The sequence below is a fragment of the Typopeltis vanoorti genome, chromosome 24 (genome assembly GCF_054136105.1).
Source record: "Typopeltis vanoorti isolate ZY-2024b chromosome 24, IOZ_Tvanoo_1.0, whole genome shotgun sequence".
Taxonomy (NCBI): Eukaryota; Metazoa; Arthropoda; class Arachnida; order Uropygi; family Thelyphonidae; genus Typopeltis; species Typopeltis vanoorti.
The window spans coordinates 26177251-26194695 of record NC_143572.1 but is presented as its reverse complement, the minus strand read 5'-3'; the positions used below and the strand labels follow the sequence as shown (position 1 = coordinate 26194695).

The 17445-nt window shown below is 35.8% G+C and overlaps 1 protein-coding gene across 1 annotated transcript in view; it reads right to left on the bottom strand.

Annotated features, from left to right (window-relative positions):
* Positions 1–17445, bottom strand: part of Mob3 (MOB kinase activator 3) — a 150422-nt gene that overhangs the window by 52376 nt on the left and 80601 nt on the right. The window contains exons 4-5 of the mRNA XM_090413795.1: positions 8845–8978; positions 8649–8764 (exon numbers count right to left, since the gene is read on the bottom strand). Coding sequence (XP_090269921.1) covers positions 8649–8764; positions 8845–8978 — 250 coding nt within the window. The remainder of the gene's footprint in view (positions 1–8648; positions 8765–8844; positions 8979–17445) is intronic.

Below are 17445 nucleotides of genomic sequence, written 5' to 3'. Positions count from 1 at the left end.
CCACAGGTTCTCCATTCACAACACAGTTGACATTTTTAATGATTCTGCCTATTTTCATTGTCTTTGTCTTTTTATTGCTGACCTTCATACCATATCTATTACAACAGTTATTCAATTTAGTCAGAGAATCTTGCAGACTTGTAGTGGATTTATTTAGAAGTATAACATCGTCTGCATAAAGCAAAGAGCTGACACTAACATCTCCAATTTTGATATCATGTTTAATACCAATTTCCTTCATAATGTGATCCATATAATTAATGAATAACAAAGGGGATAATGTACATCCTTGTCTCACACCAGATTTAACATTAAACCATCTTCCTGTACTTCCTTCAATTCTAACTGCTGACTTACAACTCAAATAAAGACGAAGTATTGCTTGATATAATGTCCCATTTATATCTGTAGCGTATTGAATAGCTTCTCTCTTGGCACCTTGTCATATGCCTTTTCCAAATCGACAAAACTTAAATACAGATCTTTGTTATATTCCCATGATTTCTCTACTATTTGTCGTAAAGTGAATCTGATTCTGACAGCCTCTATTTGGCCTGAATCCAGCTTGTTCTTCACCAAGCTTTTCTTCCACAATTCTTCTCAACCGTTTCTCAAGTATACTTGCATAGATCTTGCCAGGAACTCAGTAGGAAAATACCTCTGTAATTCTCACATTCAGTTTTATTTCCCTTTTTATATATGGGTACTATGAGAGCTCTACTCCAATCATCAGGAATTCGACCCCCTGTCCAGGCTTTCTGAAACTATGCAGTGCAGCCACTGTAAGACTCTTACACCACCATACTTCAGCATTTCTGGTCGAATATCATCTAGTCCTGCTGCCTTTCCACATTTCAAGCCTTTGATGGCTTTTTCTACTTCAAGTATGGATATGTATTCCTGACTGCATGCTTGGTCAGTTTTTTACCACTGTGCTGTCATCACTGCTTGTTTCATTTAGCAGTTTTTCAAAGTAATTACTCCATACTTCAAGTAAATCTTTTTCTCCCATTTTTATGTCACCTTTATCATCTCTAACTCTTTTTACAATACTCTTTCCTCCATTTCTAAGCTTCTTCAACAACCTCCAAAATATTTTGCCACCTTCTTGATATTTATTTTCTATGTTCTTGCCAAAGTCCACCCATGACTTTTGTTTAGCTAGTTTTACACAGTGTTTAGCTTTCTTACATTTGTCTCTGTATTCTCTAAGAGCCCAAGCTGACTTATTTGCCAGGAACTTTTGATATGCTTTCTTCTTTTCCTTCACTGCCTCTTTAACTTCCTGTGTCCACCATGGAGTTCTGATTTTTCTATCCTTGCAGACAACCTCACCACATGCCTCTCTGGCTGAATCAATCAAGGTTTTCTTCAAGGCTTGCCACTGAATCTCTAATGTTTGGTTCCTGTTCTCAAACTCTTTAATTTTTTGCTTCAATAATCTTTGTGCATTTTAGTCTACAGTTCACATCTGAGAGCTGCTCAACTTTATTCGCTTTAAAACTTTCTGGCATACATCGATCTCTCAAAAAAAACAAAATTCCAAAGGAAAATGCCCATCTGAAATAAAATAGTAATATACAATAAAATAGTTGAATAAGTCAATAATTTTAATTATTTGGACTATAAATTATGTTACATTGAAGATTTATATACTTCAAACAAAATTAACAAATTCTCCAAAGTAAATGGAAGTTTATGAAGGTTCCATTCAGAAAAGCTAAATTATGCTAAATTAAGCTAAATCATGCTAAATTATAAAGCAGGAAATTATGGCCATTCAAGGAGTATGCTGGGTTCTGTGCCATGGTATCAGTTGTTAAATGGGAAGGATATTGACTGTGTGGGAATTTTTAAAAAAATACTTAAATTATACAATATCAGAATACTGTCCCTAGAGTTCAAAGAATAAATAGAGTAGGAGTGAAATGGATGTGTTATCTAATTAAGTAAGAGATTCCTAAGAAAAATATGATGTGGAAGGAATACCTCATGCATAAGGATGATGTCGGTTATGATAATTATAAGCAGCAGGCCAGAAGTTACAAGTGTTATACAGAAAGCTAAATCTGATTATGAAAAGAAACTGGCTCTGCAGGTTAAAGACAACCCAAAAGAATTCTATTATTATGCTGTAAGTAAAAGAATGAATTTGAAAGAATTACTCTAGTAATTGCAGACAATATGTAGGCCACTGATGCAGAAGTGATTGTTCAACTAATGAGTAGCCATTTTGTTAAAAGCATCAATGTGATATATGCAAAATTGAACTCACTGCTATCTCTTCACTAATGAGGAAACTCACATGTATGAGGAGGAAGTACTAGGGCTGTTGCACAAACTAAATAAGAATTCTGCAATTGGAACTAATGGGATATCAACACGGATGCTAAAAGAGTTAGTAGGTATCTACTGGGCACTGAACAAATGAGGATGGGCTGGCAATTTGGGACTTAGCCGACCAAGTTGTACCCTTTATTGGCTTAAACCACAAACACATGTGATGGTACAATATGATGAGATTTCATGGTAGCTGGAGTGTCACCCAGTTAAACAAGGCCCCTGCTGTTTTCATCAGGAAACCAGTGCAAACAGTGAAAAGTCAGCTACCGAAACAAGTTCCAAATCAAAATCTAGAAGAAAAAGAATAAACCCAACATCAGAAGAACTGAAGATAAGAACCATCAATGTAATTAATGGAAAAGAAATCGAACTTGAAGAATTGGAAAAGTATGACATGGACAAATTTGCATTACTTAGATAAAAAAAGACAAAAAAACAGGGAGATCTTACTAAATAATAAGTGTAGGATGTTGTTTTCAGACAATAATGATCAAGGAAAGGAAGGAGTAGTGATAGCATTCAATACCAAATATGAAGATAAATTTCTTGATTGGAAGGCAGTTTCAAGTAAGTTAGTGGGCAAACTTCAAAATGGAGAAATGGACAATGAAACTTATTTGTGTCTATGGTCACACAGAAGGTTCTTCTAAGGAAGAAGTGAAGGAATTTTTTGAGTCATTACAACAGGCTACTGACATAATGTCAAGGTTTGCTTCAACATCGCAATTATCCTCAGAGTTGTATTTGCAACTTTTGCTATGTGACCTTTGAACTTCAAATTCCTATCCACCAATATGCCAAGATTCCCTTGCATCCACAGTTTCTTGTAGCATAACCCCACTAATATAATATGCCACTGGAAATATCACACCAAAGTGCATAATTTTACTATCACTAACATTAAACTAACAGCCATTTTCATTTATCCAAATTTCCAGGTTATACAAATCATTTTTGTAAGTACTCATCACTATCATCCCTGATTGCCCTACCTATCTTCGTATCATTGGCAAACAATTGCACACCTGATTTAGACTCTGCCTGAATGTCATTAATGTATAGATTGAACAATAATGGTCCAAGGACTGAGCCCAGAAATACACCACTTGTCACCTTAAATCTGGCAGATTCACACCTACTGTATTCTACATTTTGATATCTCTGTCAACCATTCCCTGATCAAGTCAAGACTTTTATTACAATTCCATATTCTCCAGTTTATGCAACAGCCTTTTGTGTGGTATCCTATCAAATTCTTCTTCGACACTACAGCCCCATGTATGGCCTTGGCCTCCAATTTTTGGGTTTCATAACTAACTACGAAGTGGGGTCGTTACCCCCACATTCACCCCATGTGTAATTGTCTGTGACACGTTGTTCTTAAGACTGGTTTGCCTGCTTTGCGGGAGGAAAAACCCAAGATAAACTGGGGAGAAAAACCCTGCAGTCCACGCCCAAGACTGGCTAACTTGGCTATGTCTGAGAAAGATCCTTAGCTCCTCACGTCAGCAACGAGAATCTAATGCAGGACACTCCTTTTCCAGGAGTATGGTTGCGGAGTGCGTAACCACTCGGACATCCAATCAAATGCCTTAAAAAAATCCAACATTATCATAGTATATCCATTCCTTTTATCCAACTTGGCTGTAACACTGTTATAAAATATGATCAAATTGCTAAAACATGACCTTCCTTTAGTAAACCCATGCTGCTCCTAGCAGAGTATAACTTGTTTGTCTACCCATTTCTGCATGCAAGCTCTTATCAACTTAAAATCTTCATTACCACAACAGAGATACTGATAGGTCAGTAGTTAGACACATCAGTTTTTGCACTGCCATTGTACAATGGAACTATCATACATTCCTTCCATTTATGTGGTATAATTCCTGAGCTGAGACCCAAGTCCTACATACATGTGAAAAGTCTAGCCATTTCAGTTGAACATTGCGTTAGCAAACGGGCTGATATTCCATCTGTCACTATACAGAAATTCTTATCCACGTTATGCAACAGCTCTTTAACCTCATTTTCATGCATATCTAACTCTTCATCCAATGTAACATTAGCACTATGCACCATGTTACATACACCTGGTTGATATTTCTTAGCAAAGCGAGCACTCATTAATTGAACCATCTCATTAACTTCCAACACTCGAGTACCATCTGTATTCAATAGTTATTCTTTTAGATTACCTTTAGCTTGTATGGCCGACTTTTTGTACTCTGATTTAGTTTTCTGCAATACTCGTTACTTTTCTGGCAGAGTTTCATATATTGCATAACTCCTCTCATTCTTATTCTCGCGAGTGAAATGGATTGCACATCCATTTCACTCCCAACCTATTTATTCTTCAAACACTAGGGATACATTCAGATACCACCTCATTTAAGCCTTTTTCAAAGATTCTCATGTATTGTTGACATTTTTTTTCCCATTTAGTAACTGATAAATGAGACCAAAGATAATATTCTCCTAAGTTGATCATTATTTCCTGATTTGTAGTTCAGCATGTAACCTGTTTTAATCAGTACATAATATAATTAGATACTTCCCAAGAAATCACAGCATGATCACTATAACCAACTGTTTGGAAAAATAGCCATATTCTTAACAGAGACCACTTCTGATGCAATGAGCAAATTCAACACTCTTTGACCTCGAGTTCGTTCTTTCCCATGATGCTTGAGAAAGTTGTCTCACAACAATTCAATAAATTCCTCTTCTTTCTTATGAGATTTGTCTTCTACACAATCAATGTTTGAAAAATTAAAGTCACCCATAATGATCACTCATTTGGTACCTATAAAGCTAAATTGGCGATGCATCTCTTCATTCCCTGCAACTGAGCCACCAGATTAAACTCACCACCTACATGGGACATTATTACCATCATTGTTTTCTAGAGTTTCTACCCTAACTGGACTTAGTCATCTGATATCATTAGTAGTACTCCTCCTCTATCTCTTCTGTCATTCCTAAAAATAGTATGCACTCAATTACACTCGATCTCATTTACCATATCATTGAAGAAAAAGTGAAATTTATTGAAGAAAATTCATATATTATTGAATAAAAAAATGAAAAAAAAAATTTAAAACAAGAACCAAACCTTGGAGTTTCAGTTGCAAACGCTGAAGAAGACATTGATTGATTCAGCTAGGGAGATATGTGGTGAAGTTATATGCAAAGATAGAAAAATAAGAACACTATGGTGGACACAAGAAGTTAAAAAAGCAGTCCTGGAAAAGAAGAAAGCATACCAAAAGTTTCTATCAAATAAGTCAGCAGACATCCTAAAAGAATACAGAGAAAAATGTAAGAGAACCAAGCTATGTGTAAAAGTAGCTAAACAAAAGTCATGGGAAGAATATGGAAAATAAATATCAGGGAGGTGGCAAAATCTTCTGCAGGCTATTGAAAAAGCTTAGAAATGGAGGAAAGAGTACTATGAAAGGAATCAAAGATGATAAATGTGACATCAAAATTGAAGATAGGAAATCCTAGATGTCTAAGTAATTACTTGGAAAGAATGTTAAACGAAACAAGCAGTGAGAGCTTGAACATCTTCAAGAGGAATATGAACATTAGTACATATCAATACTTGAGGTAGAAAAAAAAGCCATCAAAAATTAGAAATGTAAAAAGCCAGCGAGCAGATGATATTTGACCTGAAATGCTTAAGTATGGAGGTATAAATGTTTTTATACTCCTCTACTGGGATCCACAGATTGTACCACACAGCAAACATGATTGCAGGACATTCAATCTCAGTGATAGTGGACTGAAAGACAAGACAGTAAAAAAAAAGACTCAGGAGAAGTACAGCAAAGACTATGGGAAGAAAAAGGCCAATACCATTACTGGGAATTTCCCTACACAATGGAGGAGGAAGGATTTGAGCCAAAGATCAATTACATATTGAAGCAAATCTAGAAAACATCTTCATTGCATACATATGTCAGCACTGATTTTAACAGATTCAGAAGACTATAAAAATATCTAGTGGACATTGTTATGTCCATGTGACTCTCAGTGCTATCTATATATCAACTTTCCTTTTCAATCTCGATAATGAAACTGAATTATCAGTTTAGATTTGTGTAAGCTGGTGTCAGTTAATATGATCCTGATGAAGCTAATAAACACATAAAACAACATGTGTGTATTGATTGTGCATTTTACTGTGAATGTTGTGAAAACAATCTCCATACGTAATGTAGCCACAGATGTCTCAAAAAAAAAAAAAAAAAAATTAAGAGAAGAATCTTCTTCTTCTGCAGCATTTCCCACTTAAGTAGGGTTGCTGTTTGTGGTGAGTCTCCTCCACAACCTCCTGTCTTGGGCTGTAGCCACATCCAAGTTCTTCATCCTCAAGTCCTCCTCCTCCATCTCTTCTTTGGCCGTCTGCGCTTCCTCTTCCCCTGCACATCCACCTGCATGACCTTTCTTCCCACATACTCTTCCTCCCTCCTCATCACATGACCAAACCATCTCAACCTTGCCTCCTGTATCTTTGCTCCTAAGTTCATAACTTTCACTGTTCCCCTTACATAATCATTTTTCAGACGATCCTTTCTGGTCACACTGCACATCCATCTAAGCATTCTCATCTCCGCTACCTCCATCCTGCTGATGTTATTTTTCCTCAGGGCCACACTTTCCATAGCATACGTCATGGTCTCACTAGCGTCCTGTAGATTTTGCCTTTAGGATTGATCGGTACCCTCTTATCGCATTGCACTCCAGACATCTCTCTCCAATTTCTCCATCCTGCATTCTACTTCCTTCTCAGTCTCACCATCCTCTTTCATTGTTGAATCTAAGTATATAAAGTCACTGACCTTCCTGATGACATTTTCTTCCAGCTCTAGATTGTCTCCTGGCTGCCATCTGCTTTACAACACATATACTCTGTCTTACCTCTGCTCAGTCTCATGCCTCTCTCTCTCTCTCTCTTCCAGTACTTTACAGTTTAGCTGCCACTTTTTCTCTTGATTCTGCACACATCACGATGTCATCTGCATACAACATAGTCCAAGGCGCGTCTTCTCTCATCTCCTCCGTCACCACCTCCATCACAATATTAAACAGGAACGGACTTAATGCTGACCCTTGATGCAAGCCAACTGTCACTGGAAAACTTTCTGTCTTTCCCAGGCAGGTTCGAATTCTTGTCTTCACATTTCTGTACATCTCCTGCACCAACCTGACATATTTCTCTGGTACCACCTTCTCCCTCAGACACCTCCAGACTTCTTGCCTTGGCACTCTATCATAAGCTTTCTCCAGATCAATAAAAACCAGATGTAGCTCCCGTTGTTTCTCTCGAAACTTTTCCATCATCTGTCGTAACCCAAAGATAGCATCTGTTGTTGATCGACCAGGCATGAAGCCAAATTGCTCCTTTGCAGTCTCCACCTCCTTCCTCAGTCTTCCATCAAGAACCCTCGCTAGGATCTTCAGAAGAATATATCTGCTAAATTAGTCAATTCCTGATAAAGCAAACATCATTATAATGAAGTTATTCAACAAACTATCAAAATGGCAAAGCTATTCTAAAAACAATGTACTACAGTGCAAGATACACTGATCTCAGATAGACTGAAAAGAAGAAGACTGACAGGACTGTGAGAGAGCTAATTAGATGGAACTCACAGATAAATTAAGGAAAAGATAGTTAACAGAGTTTGAACATGTGAATAAAATACATCCACTGGCACATGAGAAAAAGAAGAAGTGGAACAACAGGATCCATGCAGTACTCATTTCAATCACATGGAAAAGAATGAGTGACATTTCATTATTTTTCTCATTCAGAGAGAGAGGGAGAGTGAGTTAACCTACAGATTTATATATTTATTTGTAAGGGTTCCCCCCCCCCCCAGGGATAGGGGAAGGGAGGTTGAGACCTCCTAATGAGGAATTAGGTAAATATTTTTTGACTGTAAATCCATGTGTTTTCATGGGGGCCAGTTTGCCTGTTCTGAGAGACGAAAAACCTGAGTTTCAGAGTGAAAAAACCCTCTACCTCTGTATGAGAGACTGGCTAACTCACTTTTAGTCAAAAGAGACCAGATAAAGGTGCCCCATGTCATAGATGGGAATTGAACCCCGACCAAAGGGCTTCATCTATACAGAACTGAGCTACAGAGGCTCTATAACATACAGATTAATGAGGTTTCATGACAATTAAACTTTATTAAAAGTAATTAAAATTTCATGTATAACAACATTAAAACCTAAGAAACATTTAATATATTAAATAACCAAGAATAAAATGCACAAAAAGGGGAACTTACTGCACCAATGACCACCAGCCTATCAAAGTGGTGAATATACACATGGACAAATACCCTGAAAAGTCTGGTCAGTATCTTCTTACAGGTAGGAATGAAATTCTTTGGAAAAGGGATATCTGTAAAGGAAGAATAATATGCAAGAAAATAGAACCTACAGATTCATAAAATATCAATACAAAAGATTTTATGAACTTACCTACTCGAACTGGAAATATTTCTTCATTGTTAATTTGACTTTCTACCCAATCCATTAACAAGGATACATATTTTGGTGCAGAGAGTGCTGTTGGACGCTTATATTTTATACCATCTGCCCACAGATACTCAAACCTGATAATTTCACAAAAATATACAATATTAAATATGTCATACAAAAATATATACAACACATGAATGTTGATTAACCTTATTAGAAATAAAGTTAGAAATTTGAAGACGTCATATTAAACATTATCATCTCATTACAACAATAGCTGTATGTATTTAAAATTGTGTGTGTGTGAGCACGCGAGTGTGTGCATGCATTTTTTTTAAATGCATGCACACATACTTCTCAAAAATGCAACACCTTTCCAACTGCTTTCATTCTAATGTAACGTAATGCAATAATTTTATTTACTAATTAATTTTTGCTTTATTTACTAATTAATGTTTGCATGTTTTTTAAATCACTATTTTCTAACTTGTGCATTTCCATATTACTATGAAAGGTGGAGGGAGGTGTCCAAATATATCTGGACACCTCCCACCACCTTTCATAGTAATAGTAGATATCGCTTTATACATCACATGGCATACAGGAAGCACAAGATCTCACAATCTTCACAGACAAACAGTAAAATGGGCTATATTGAAGAGCTCAATCATTTCAAACATAGCATGATCATAGAGCCACCTTTGCAACAACTCAGTTCAGAAAATTTCTGCCCTGCTGCAGTTACCCCAATCAACTATAAGTAATGTTATCGTGAAATGGAAATGCCTAGGAGCAACAACACAAAGGTTTGGGTCCCCTACTTCCAGTGATGGGGAATCTTAATGATAAACAGAGATATAGATCTTGTGACTACCACAAGAGAGATTACAATGATGTGGCAATGTTATTTTAGAAATCTTGTGAGCCCTGGTGAAAGAAACTGGAATGAAAATAGATGTGAGAAATAGGGAAAGAGGTCTGACCTGTGCTTTTGTAAAATAAAAGAAAAGGTGCCAGTATTCATTCTTTGCCAGCAGGAAAAATTGAAAATCAAAAAGCTATGAAAGAAAATAAAAAAAATTATATACTGATATTTTTACTTCATAGTGTGATAATGCTTTTGGAATAAGAACATAAAAATATATAAAAAATAAGTAAAATGTATGCCATACTTTTTATTGAAAAGTATGGCATACATTTTACTTATTTTTTTATATTTTAATGTACTATTTACCACAAAAAAACCACTTTTTTCAATTTCATGATACATTACTTATAGTTGATTGGGGTAACTACAGCAAGGCAGAAATTTCCTGAAGCGAGTTGCTGCAAAGGTGGCTCTATGATCATGCTATGTTTGTACTTTTTATTAAAAGGATGGAAGAAGATGGTGAAGCCGAATACATAGCCTCTCCCACTCAAATGTCAACCTCACCTTCTCATGGCCCATCCTGTTCTAAAAGTACAAACGAGGCACTGGCGACTGAGTATGGGCGGTATAATCCTAACAGAGTAAATGCTGTTAGCTCTGCCTGTCCAGAGACATTAGGCAGCAGCCCTACCACTGACCCAGCTACAGAATAGTAACCTGCCCTGGTGAAATTCAAAATACTTTCAAGTCTCATCCAAAGGAAAGCCAGATGGACTATCAAGGAAAAGACCACAATTCAGGAAACGGTAAACAAAATTGGAAAAAGGAACACATAATGAAGATTGCAACATGGAATGTGATAAGCACTGCACACTAAAGAACTTGATAAATAACTAAACCAAGCTAACATAAAGATATGTATTGTAACAGAAACAAAGAAAAAACAAAAAGGTACAAAAGAAACAAACAACTATATACATATCTACAGTGGGATAAAAAAAGAAGAAAGATCAAAAGCAAGTATAATGATTATGGTACATAAATCCCTAAAGAACAATATTGTATACTACAACTATTGAATGAAAGACTAATAGAAATTAGACTCAAGACATTAAGAGGTCACATAACAATAATTGGTGCATATCCACAAGAGGGAAAAGAAGAAGGTAATATATTTTATGAAGAATTACAGAATGCCATAGATAAAACAAACAAAACTGACTATTTATTACTAGCAGGAGATTTAAATGCGAGAATTAGAAACAAAAAATACAAAACAAATATAGGCAAATTTGGCAAAGATACATGTAATCAAAATGGTTCCAGACTGTGCGATTTTGTCATTTATAATAATATGAGAATAATGAATTCAGTGTTTAAATACAAGGAAATACATAAATATACTTGGTCAGCCAGAGGATAAAAATCAGTAATTGACTATGTTATCACAAATTTTAAATCAGCGGAGTTAATTTTAGACGTAAGAGCATATCGAGGCTTTGAATTAAACTCTGATCATTATATGGAATCAGCAAAAATTCGATTTAAACCACAGTGGCTAAAAACACAAAATTGAAAATTCTAACCAGCCAAGCTACAAAATTTATTACAGGATCCCAAGTTAGACAACAATATCAAAAATGCACAAACTTACAAACAGAAATCACATATGAATCAAATGGCATAGAAGATGGGAAAATTTGAAACAAATTCTCACAATAAAGCACAAATGGAATTTAGAAAAAGAGGACTATGAGACTGGAACAAAGAAAAGAAAATATAATAAAAACAAAAAAGGACAGTTACCAGAAATGGCTAATTCTTGAAGAGAGGCTTATACGTTGGTAACACACGACTATTAAATTATTTAAGGAATTTACAACGTATACTGGAATATTAATTAAAAGAAACTTTAATAAATACCTCCTATATTTCGGCAATGTGACATTGCCATCTTCATGGGAACATACAACTATGACATGTGCACGCAGCAGTACAAAAAGCAAATAAAGCAGAAGAGAGAAAACTATTATTGTTGTTCCTAGAGTCCTAAAGGTGCCCCCAAGCAGGCTATATTGGGTTGTCTTGGCTGTTGGGCTGAAGTTCTCAAGATGCAAGCTTCCCAAATTTGGGAAGTCTCATGCACCCAAATTTGTTGAGGTATGGAAAGTTTTTTTTAGAGCTGAGGCTGATTCAATGACTAATCTTTCATATTTAAATTTGCTGCAGTGTATTAACATGGCTTTCTTCCAATATATTCTGTGGCAGGTATTCAGAGCATGGTCTGCAAGCCCAGAGTGGCCGTACTGGTGAAACGGTATGTAGTCTTTGTGTTCTGAAATCCTGACATTTGCTGTCCTGACTGTTTAGCCAAAGTAGGACAGTTCACAGCTGCAAGGGACCTGGTATACCCCAGGTAGGTGTAGGGGAAATGGTTGGTCTTTGGTGGAGAGTCAGGTCGTATTTTTTTAAGATTTTGGTTAACTTTTCAGAGATGTCCCATATAGGGAATGGTGATGGATTTAGTGTAATCTTTGTTATGAAGGGGGGTGGGGATTGTGGTTGACTGGTTTTAATATTTTTTGGGGGTTGTAGCCATTGGCTAAGAAAGTGTTAAGGATGTGGTTTAGTTCAGTGGTTAGGGTATTGTCATCTGAACAGATTAATTTTGCCCTGTTATATAATGTTTTTTTATAACTCCATATTGTTGGGGGGGGGGGGGAATTGCTGGTGAATGTGTCTGCCTGTTTGGGTGGGTTTTCTGTAAACAGAGAAAACCAAGGATCCATCAGGCTGGCGAGTGATTAGAGTGCCGAGGAAAGGGAGAAAGACCGTTGTTTACTCTTTTTTCCAAAGCGAATTGGATTCTGGGATGTTGGTTGTTTAAGTGTGTTAAGAAGAGTGGAGTGTATCTGAGCCATGTGGCCAAATAGCAAACACATCATCAATGTAACGAAGCCAAACAGTGGGTTTTGTGGGGCTGAGTTTAAGGCTTTCTCTTCAACTTCAAAAGTCTCCATAAAGAAGTTGGCAAGGGGTGGGGAGTGGTGAACCCATGGCTGTCCCCTCTATCTGTTTATAGAATTTTCCTGGCAAACGAAATAGCCTGAGTTCATTGTGAACTGAAATAGGGCTGAGGTATCGGGAGGAAATTTGGTTTGGATGAGCTCTAAGTTTCCTTGAGTAGGACAATTGTGAATAGGGAGGAGATGTCAAAACTGACCATTATGTTAGTATGTTGGAGTGAAAGGTTTTCTATACTGGCTTTGAAGTGGGCTGAGTTTTTTATGTGTGATGGTGTATTGCCAGTATAGTGTGTGAGTGCTTTGGCTAATTTGTATGTGGGGGAAATCTATGCCATCCACTACAGTACATAATGGCAAATTTTGTTTATGTATTTTTGGAAGTCCATGTATTCGGGGGGGGGGGGGGGGGGGGGATCTAGAGTTAAAAGGTTTTAGTTTGTTGGTAACTTCCACAGGCAAGTGACCTTCTTAAGGAGCCTTTGGAGTGTTCTAATTTGGGAGCTGGTGGGATTATACTCTATAGGGAGGTAAGTAGCACGATCTAACAATAAAGCATTAAGCTTACCTGTATAGTCGGTTTTGTTCGAGAACCACAGTGGCATTTCTCTTATCTGCTTTGGTGTTTACTATTTCTTTGTTTTTCATCATTTCTTGTAAAGCTTTATATTCACCTTTGGATAGGTTGGTTTTTGGTGGTCTTGCTTTGGTGAGAACACTGGCTATATCCAGTCTGATATTGTTGGCGATATGGTTTGGAAGGTCGTGGATACCATGTTCTATCTGAATCATTATTTCTTTGGCAGGTTTTTTTTTTTAGGAGATATAGCGAAATTGTGGCCACGTGCCCATGCGTTGAGTGCCTCAGGCTTCAAAGTAATGGAAGAAAGGTTGATTACAGTGTTGAGTGGTTGCTGAGGTTCAGAGGTAGAGTCCTTTTTTAAGTTGTAAAATTTTTTGATGTGCCGACTTCACATCTTTTCAAATTCTTTTGCTGCCAAAGTGCATGAGACGTCGTGAAGAATTGCAAAGGTCGTGGTTCAGCATGTCGGAAAACTCTAGTGCCCGAATAGCTTTGTTTATGTCAGCTAGGAAAACGTGCGTAACGGTAATTTGTTCTCATAGTAGGGCAAAGCTAGCACGGTTATAAATGCAGAGAGCCTTCTGTGAAGAGAAACGGTGCTTAAATTTTACGCAATTTGGGATTACCTCATTATCCCGGCAGCGTTTTAAGAAGGTCAAACGATTTAGCTGTCTCGATATCTTCAGCTTTAGTTTGCCGTATTGGCAGGACTTGCATGCGATGGAATCTCCATGGATGATCATAATTCTTGTAGATAGGCTTATACATTGGTAACACATGACTATTAAATTATTTAAGGAATTTACAATGTATATTAGAATAATAATTAAAAGAAACTTTAATAAATACCTATATTTCAGCAACGTCACATTGCCATCTTCATGGGATCAACTATTACATGTGCACACAGGCACTACAAAAAGCAAATGAAGCAGAAGAGAGAAAACTACTGTTGTTCCTAGAGTCCTAAAGGTGTCCCCCCCAGAGTTCTATATTTAGCCATTTATGCAAAAATGCAGAAATGGCTAACTTCCAAAACAATAAAAGCAAAAATAGAGTATAAAAGAAACGCTGCAATTGCAAAACGAGAAGTAAGGAAAAAATATAGCAATGGAATAATTTCGTAACAGAACTAGAAAAGGATTTATTTAAGCCATAACCCAAAAAAACCTAAAGTAATAAAATACATGAATAAAGAAATAAAAGAAAAGATAAAAATACAAACAATAGATTTAGAAAAATGGGTGACCTATTTCCAAAATCTCTGGACAGATGAGAACAAAGAAATAAAATTTTATAAAACAAAGAATGACCTAATAGAAAATATCACAATGTTAAAACTGAAAAATACAATAAAAGAGATGAAAAATAGGAAAGCACCAGGAGAAGACAATATAAATATAGAATTATACAAAAATGAAGGTGAAAAATTAAAGACTTCTGAAATTTTTTAATATGGTTTGGATGTCTGGAAAAACTCCTAGCTCTTGGAAAAAAGCAATGGCTATCCCAGTCAAAATAATTTTACTTAAAAATTATTAATAGAAAAGAGAAGATAATTTAAAAAAAGAAACACACGTGGCCTTTATTGATTATGAGAAAGCCTTTGACAAAATTAGTAGAGAAAAATTTTTTAAAATATTAACCGATTTAAACATACCAAACCAACTTTTACAATCCATTCAAGAATTATATACAGGAAATAAAATAGCAGTTAAATTAGAACACATCTCAGAATGGAAAGATATATCAAGAGGAGTATGATAAGGATGTACCCTCTCACCTCTGCTTTTCAATATATAGTCAGGTCTCTTTTTATGTGATAGATATGTTCCACAGAAAATTGCACAAAAAAGACCTAACTTATGTTGAAAAATTAGAGATATGTTCCATAATTTTCTAAAACTGCATAAAACCGAAGCAATGAATTGAAATAAATAAACCTAAAATCGCATAAAAAAAGTTTATAAAAATTCAGGAAAATAAGAATGCCTAAGTTTGTTTTAAAGCTTTATTCATTTAATTTTAATGAAAAGTAACAATTTTTTTACATTTTTTCATCAGAATTATCGTTGCTATTAGACAATATTCAGCAACTTTTGCAAACTAGAGCAAAATCACTTTCATCACCAGAAGAGATAGCCTGTGCATCAGATCTATATGGTAAAGGCAATGGTTCTTCACAAACAGAATTAGCTTCACCCTTGTTCTGTACTGATTTTTTTATTCTGACAATGTAATCAGTGATTAAACTTTGCGATGATGATTTTACTAATTTTTTATACAGCTCACGATATCCAGACATACAGTTCTTCAGCTCATGTTGGAATTTAAAGGCTTGTTCAGAATTTGCGTCATCAACAAGAAAATGATTTTCCAATTTATTGCACAGTTCAAGACTTTCTCAAACTATGTATGGTAAAGGTAATGGTTCTTCACAAACGGAATTAGCTTCACCCTCGTTCCTTGCTGATTTTTTAATTCTGACAATGTAATCAGTGATTAAACTTTGCGATGATGATTTTACTAATTTTTTATACAGCTCACGATATCCAGACATACAGTTCTTCAGCTCACGTTGGAATTTAAAGGCTTGTTCAGAATTTGTGTCATCAATAAGAAAATGATTTTCTAATTTATTGCACAGTTCAAGACTTTCTCAAACTACGTATGGTAAAGGCAATGGTTCTTCACAAACGGAATTAGCGTCACCCTTGTTCTGTGCTGATTTTTTAATTCTGACAACGTAATCAGTGATTAAACTTTGCGATGATGATTTTACTAATTTTTTATAGAGCTCACGATATCCAGACATACAGTTCTTCAGCTAACGTTGGAATTTAAAGGCTTGTTCAGAATTTGTGTCATCAACAAGAAAATGATTTTCCAATTTATTGCACAGTTCAAGACTTTCTCGAATTATATTTGCAGTGAGGGGAACAGGGATCTTTCTTCCGCTTCACTATCATTTTCTGGATCTTCGACGATATCAAAAGTTTATAGATATCCAATAATATCATCATGACTTAAGGCATTATCCACAAGCAATTCGCCTACGTCATTCTGGCTAAATGTATCAAAACCTTCTCCACTAATTTCATGTGCCAATGTAATGATTTCTGTTGATAATGTAGATGTTTGCAACACATCCAGGTCAAGCTGCTTTCCAGCAGGCATTTAAAGTTTGTGGTCTTATTTCAGCGATAGAATGCAACATGATTTAAGCAGCCCAAAATAGAAAAATTTTTCCAAACGTCAATTACTGTTAATGATTCATTTTCTAGTTTAATCAATATAAATTGAAATGTGTGCTTAACGTAATATTTTTAAAAGTAGCAATTATGACTTGACTAATGGCTGAATAATGCTTGTTGTATTGGGTGGAAAAAAACACTACCTACACATTTGGATGTTCTAAATGCGGATTTGTTAAAAATTAATAAAACTTCAAAATTGAGAGCTTTTTGCTTCATATATGTTTCCACTTCTGGTACAAAGCAATTATAGAACCATTAATTACAGCAGCTGTTACCCAGGCTTTGTACTAGCCATCATGGACTTAGAGATTGATTTGCTAGGAGAGGTTTCAACATTTGATCCCCTGATGCATTGCTACAAAGTAACAACTTACTTGATCTTTGCTTGCTTTAAACCCACTTGCTTTTTTCTCAGACTTTGCGATGTAACTTTGACTAGGCATTTTCTTCCAAAACAATCCTGTTTCGGCAGCGTTAAACACTTGATTGGGACAATATCCACCATCTTCAATAATTTTGGCTAACTTCCCTTGAAAATTTTTGGCTTTTTCTTCATCTGCTGTTGCAATCTTGCCTGTAATCTTCACATTATGAAGTGCATTCCTTTTTAATTTTAATCATCCTTTGCTAGCCAAAAATTCTTTATCAGTCTGGGAAGTAGAAGTAGATGGCTCCAATTGCTTCATCTGTTCATAAAACTGAAGAACTTTTTGTTTAATTAAATAGCCACTTATAGGAATTCTTCTTTGAGTTAATTCTTCAATCCAAATTATGAGCGCTCGTTCCATTTTTTCTAATAAAGCATCTCTTGAGTACAATAGTAATTCGGCACTTAGTTTTGCGCCAGAAATGAGAGATTTTCTTATT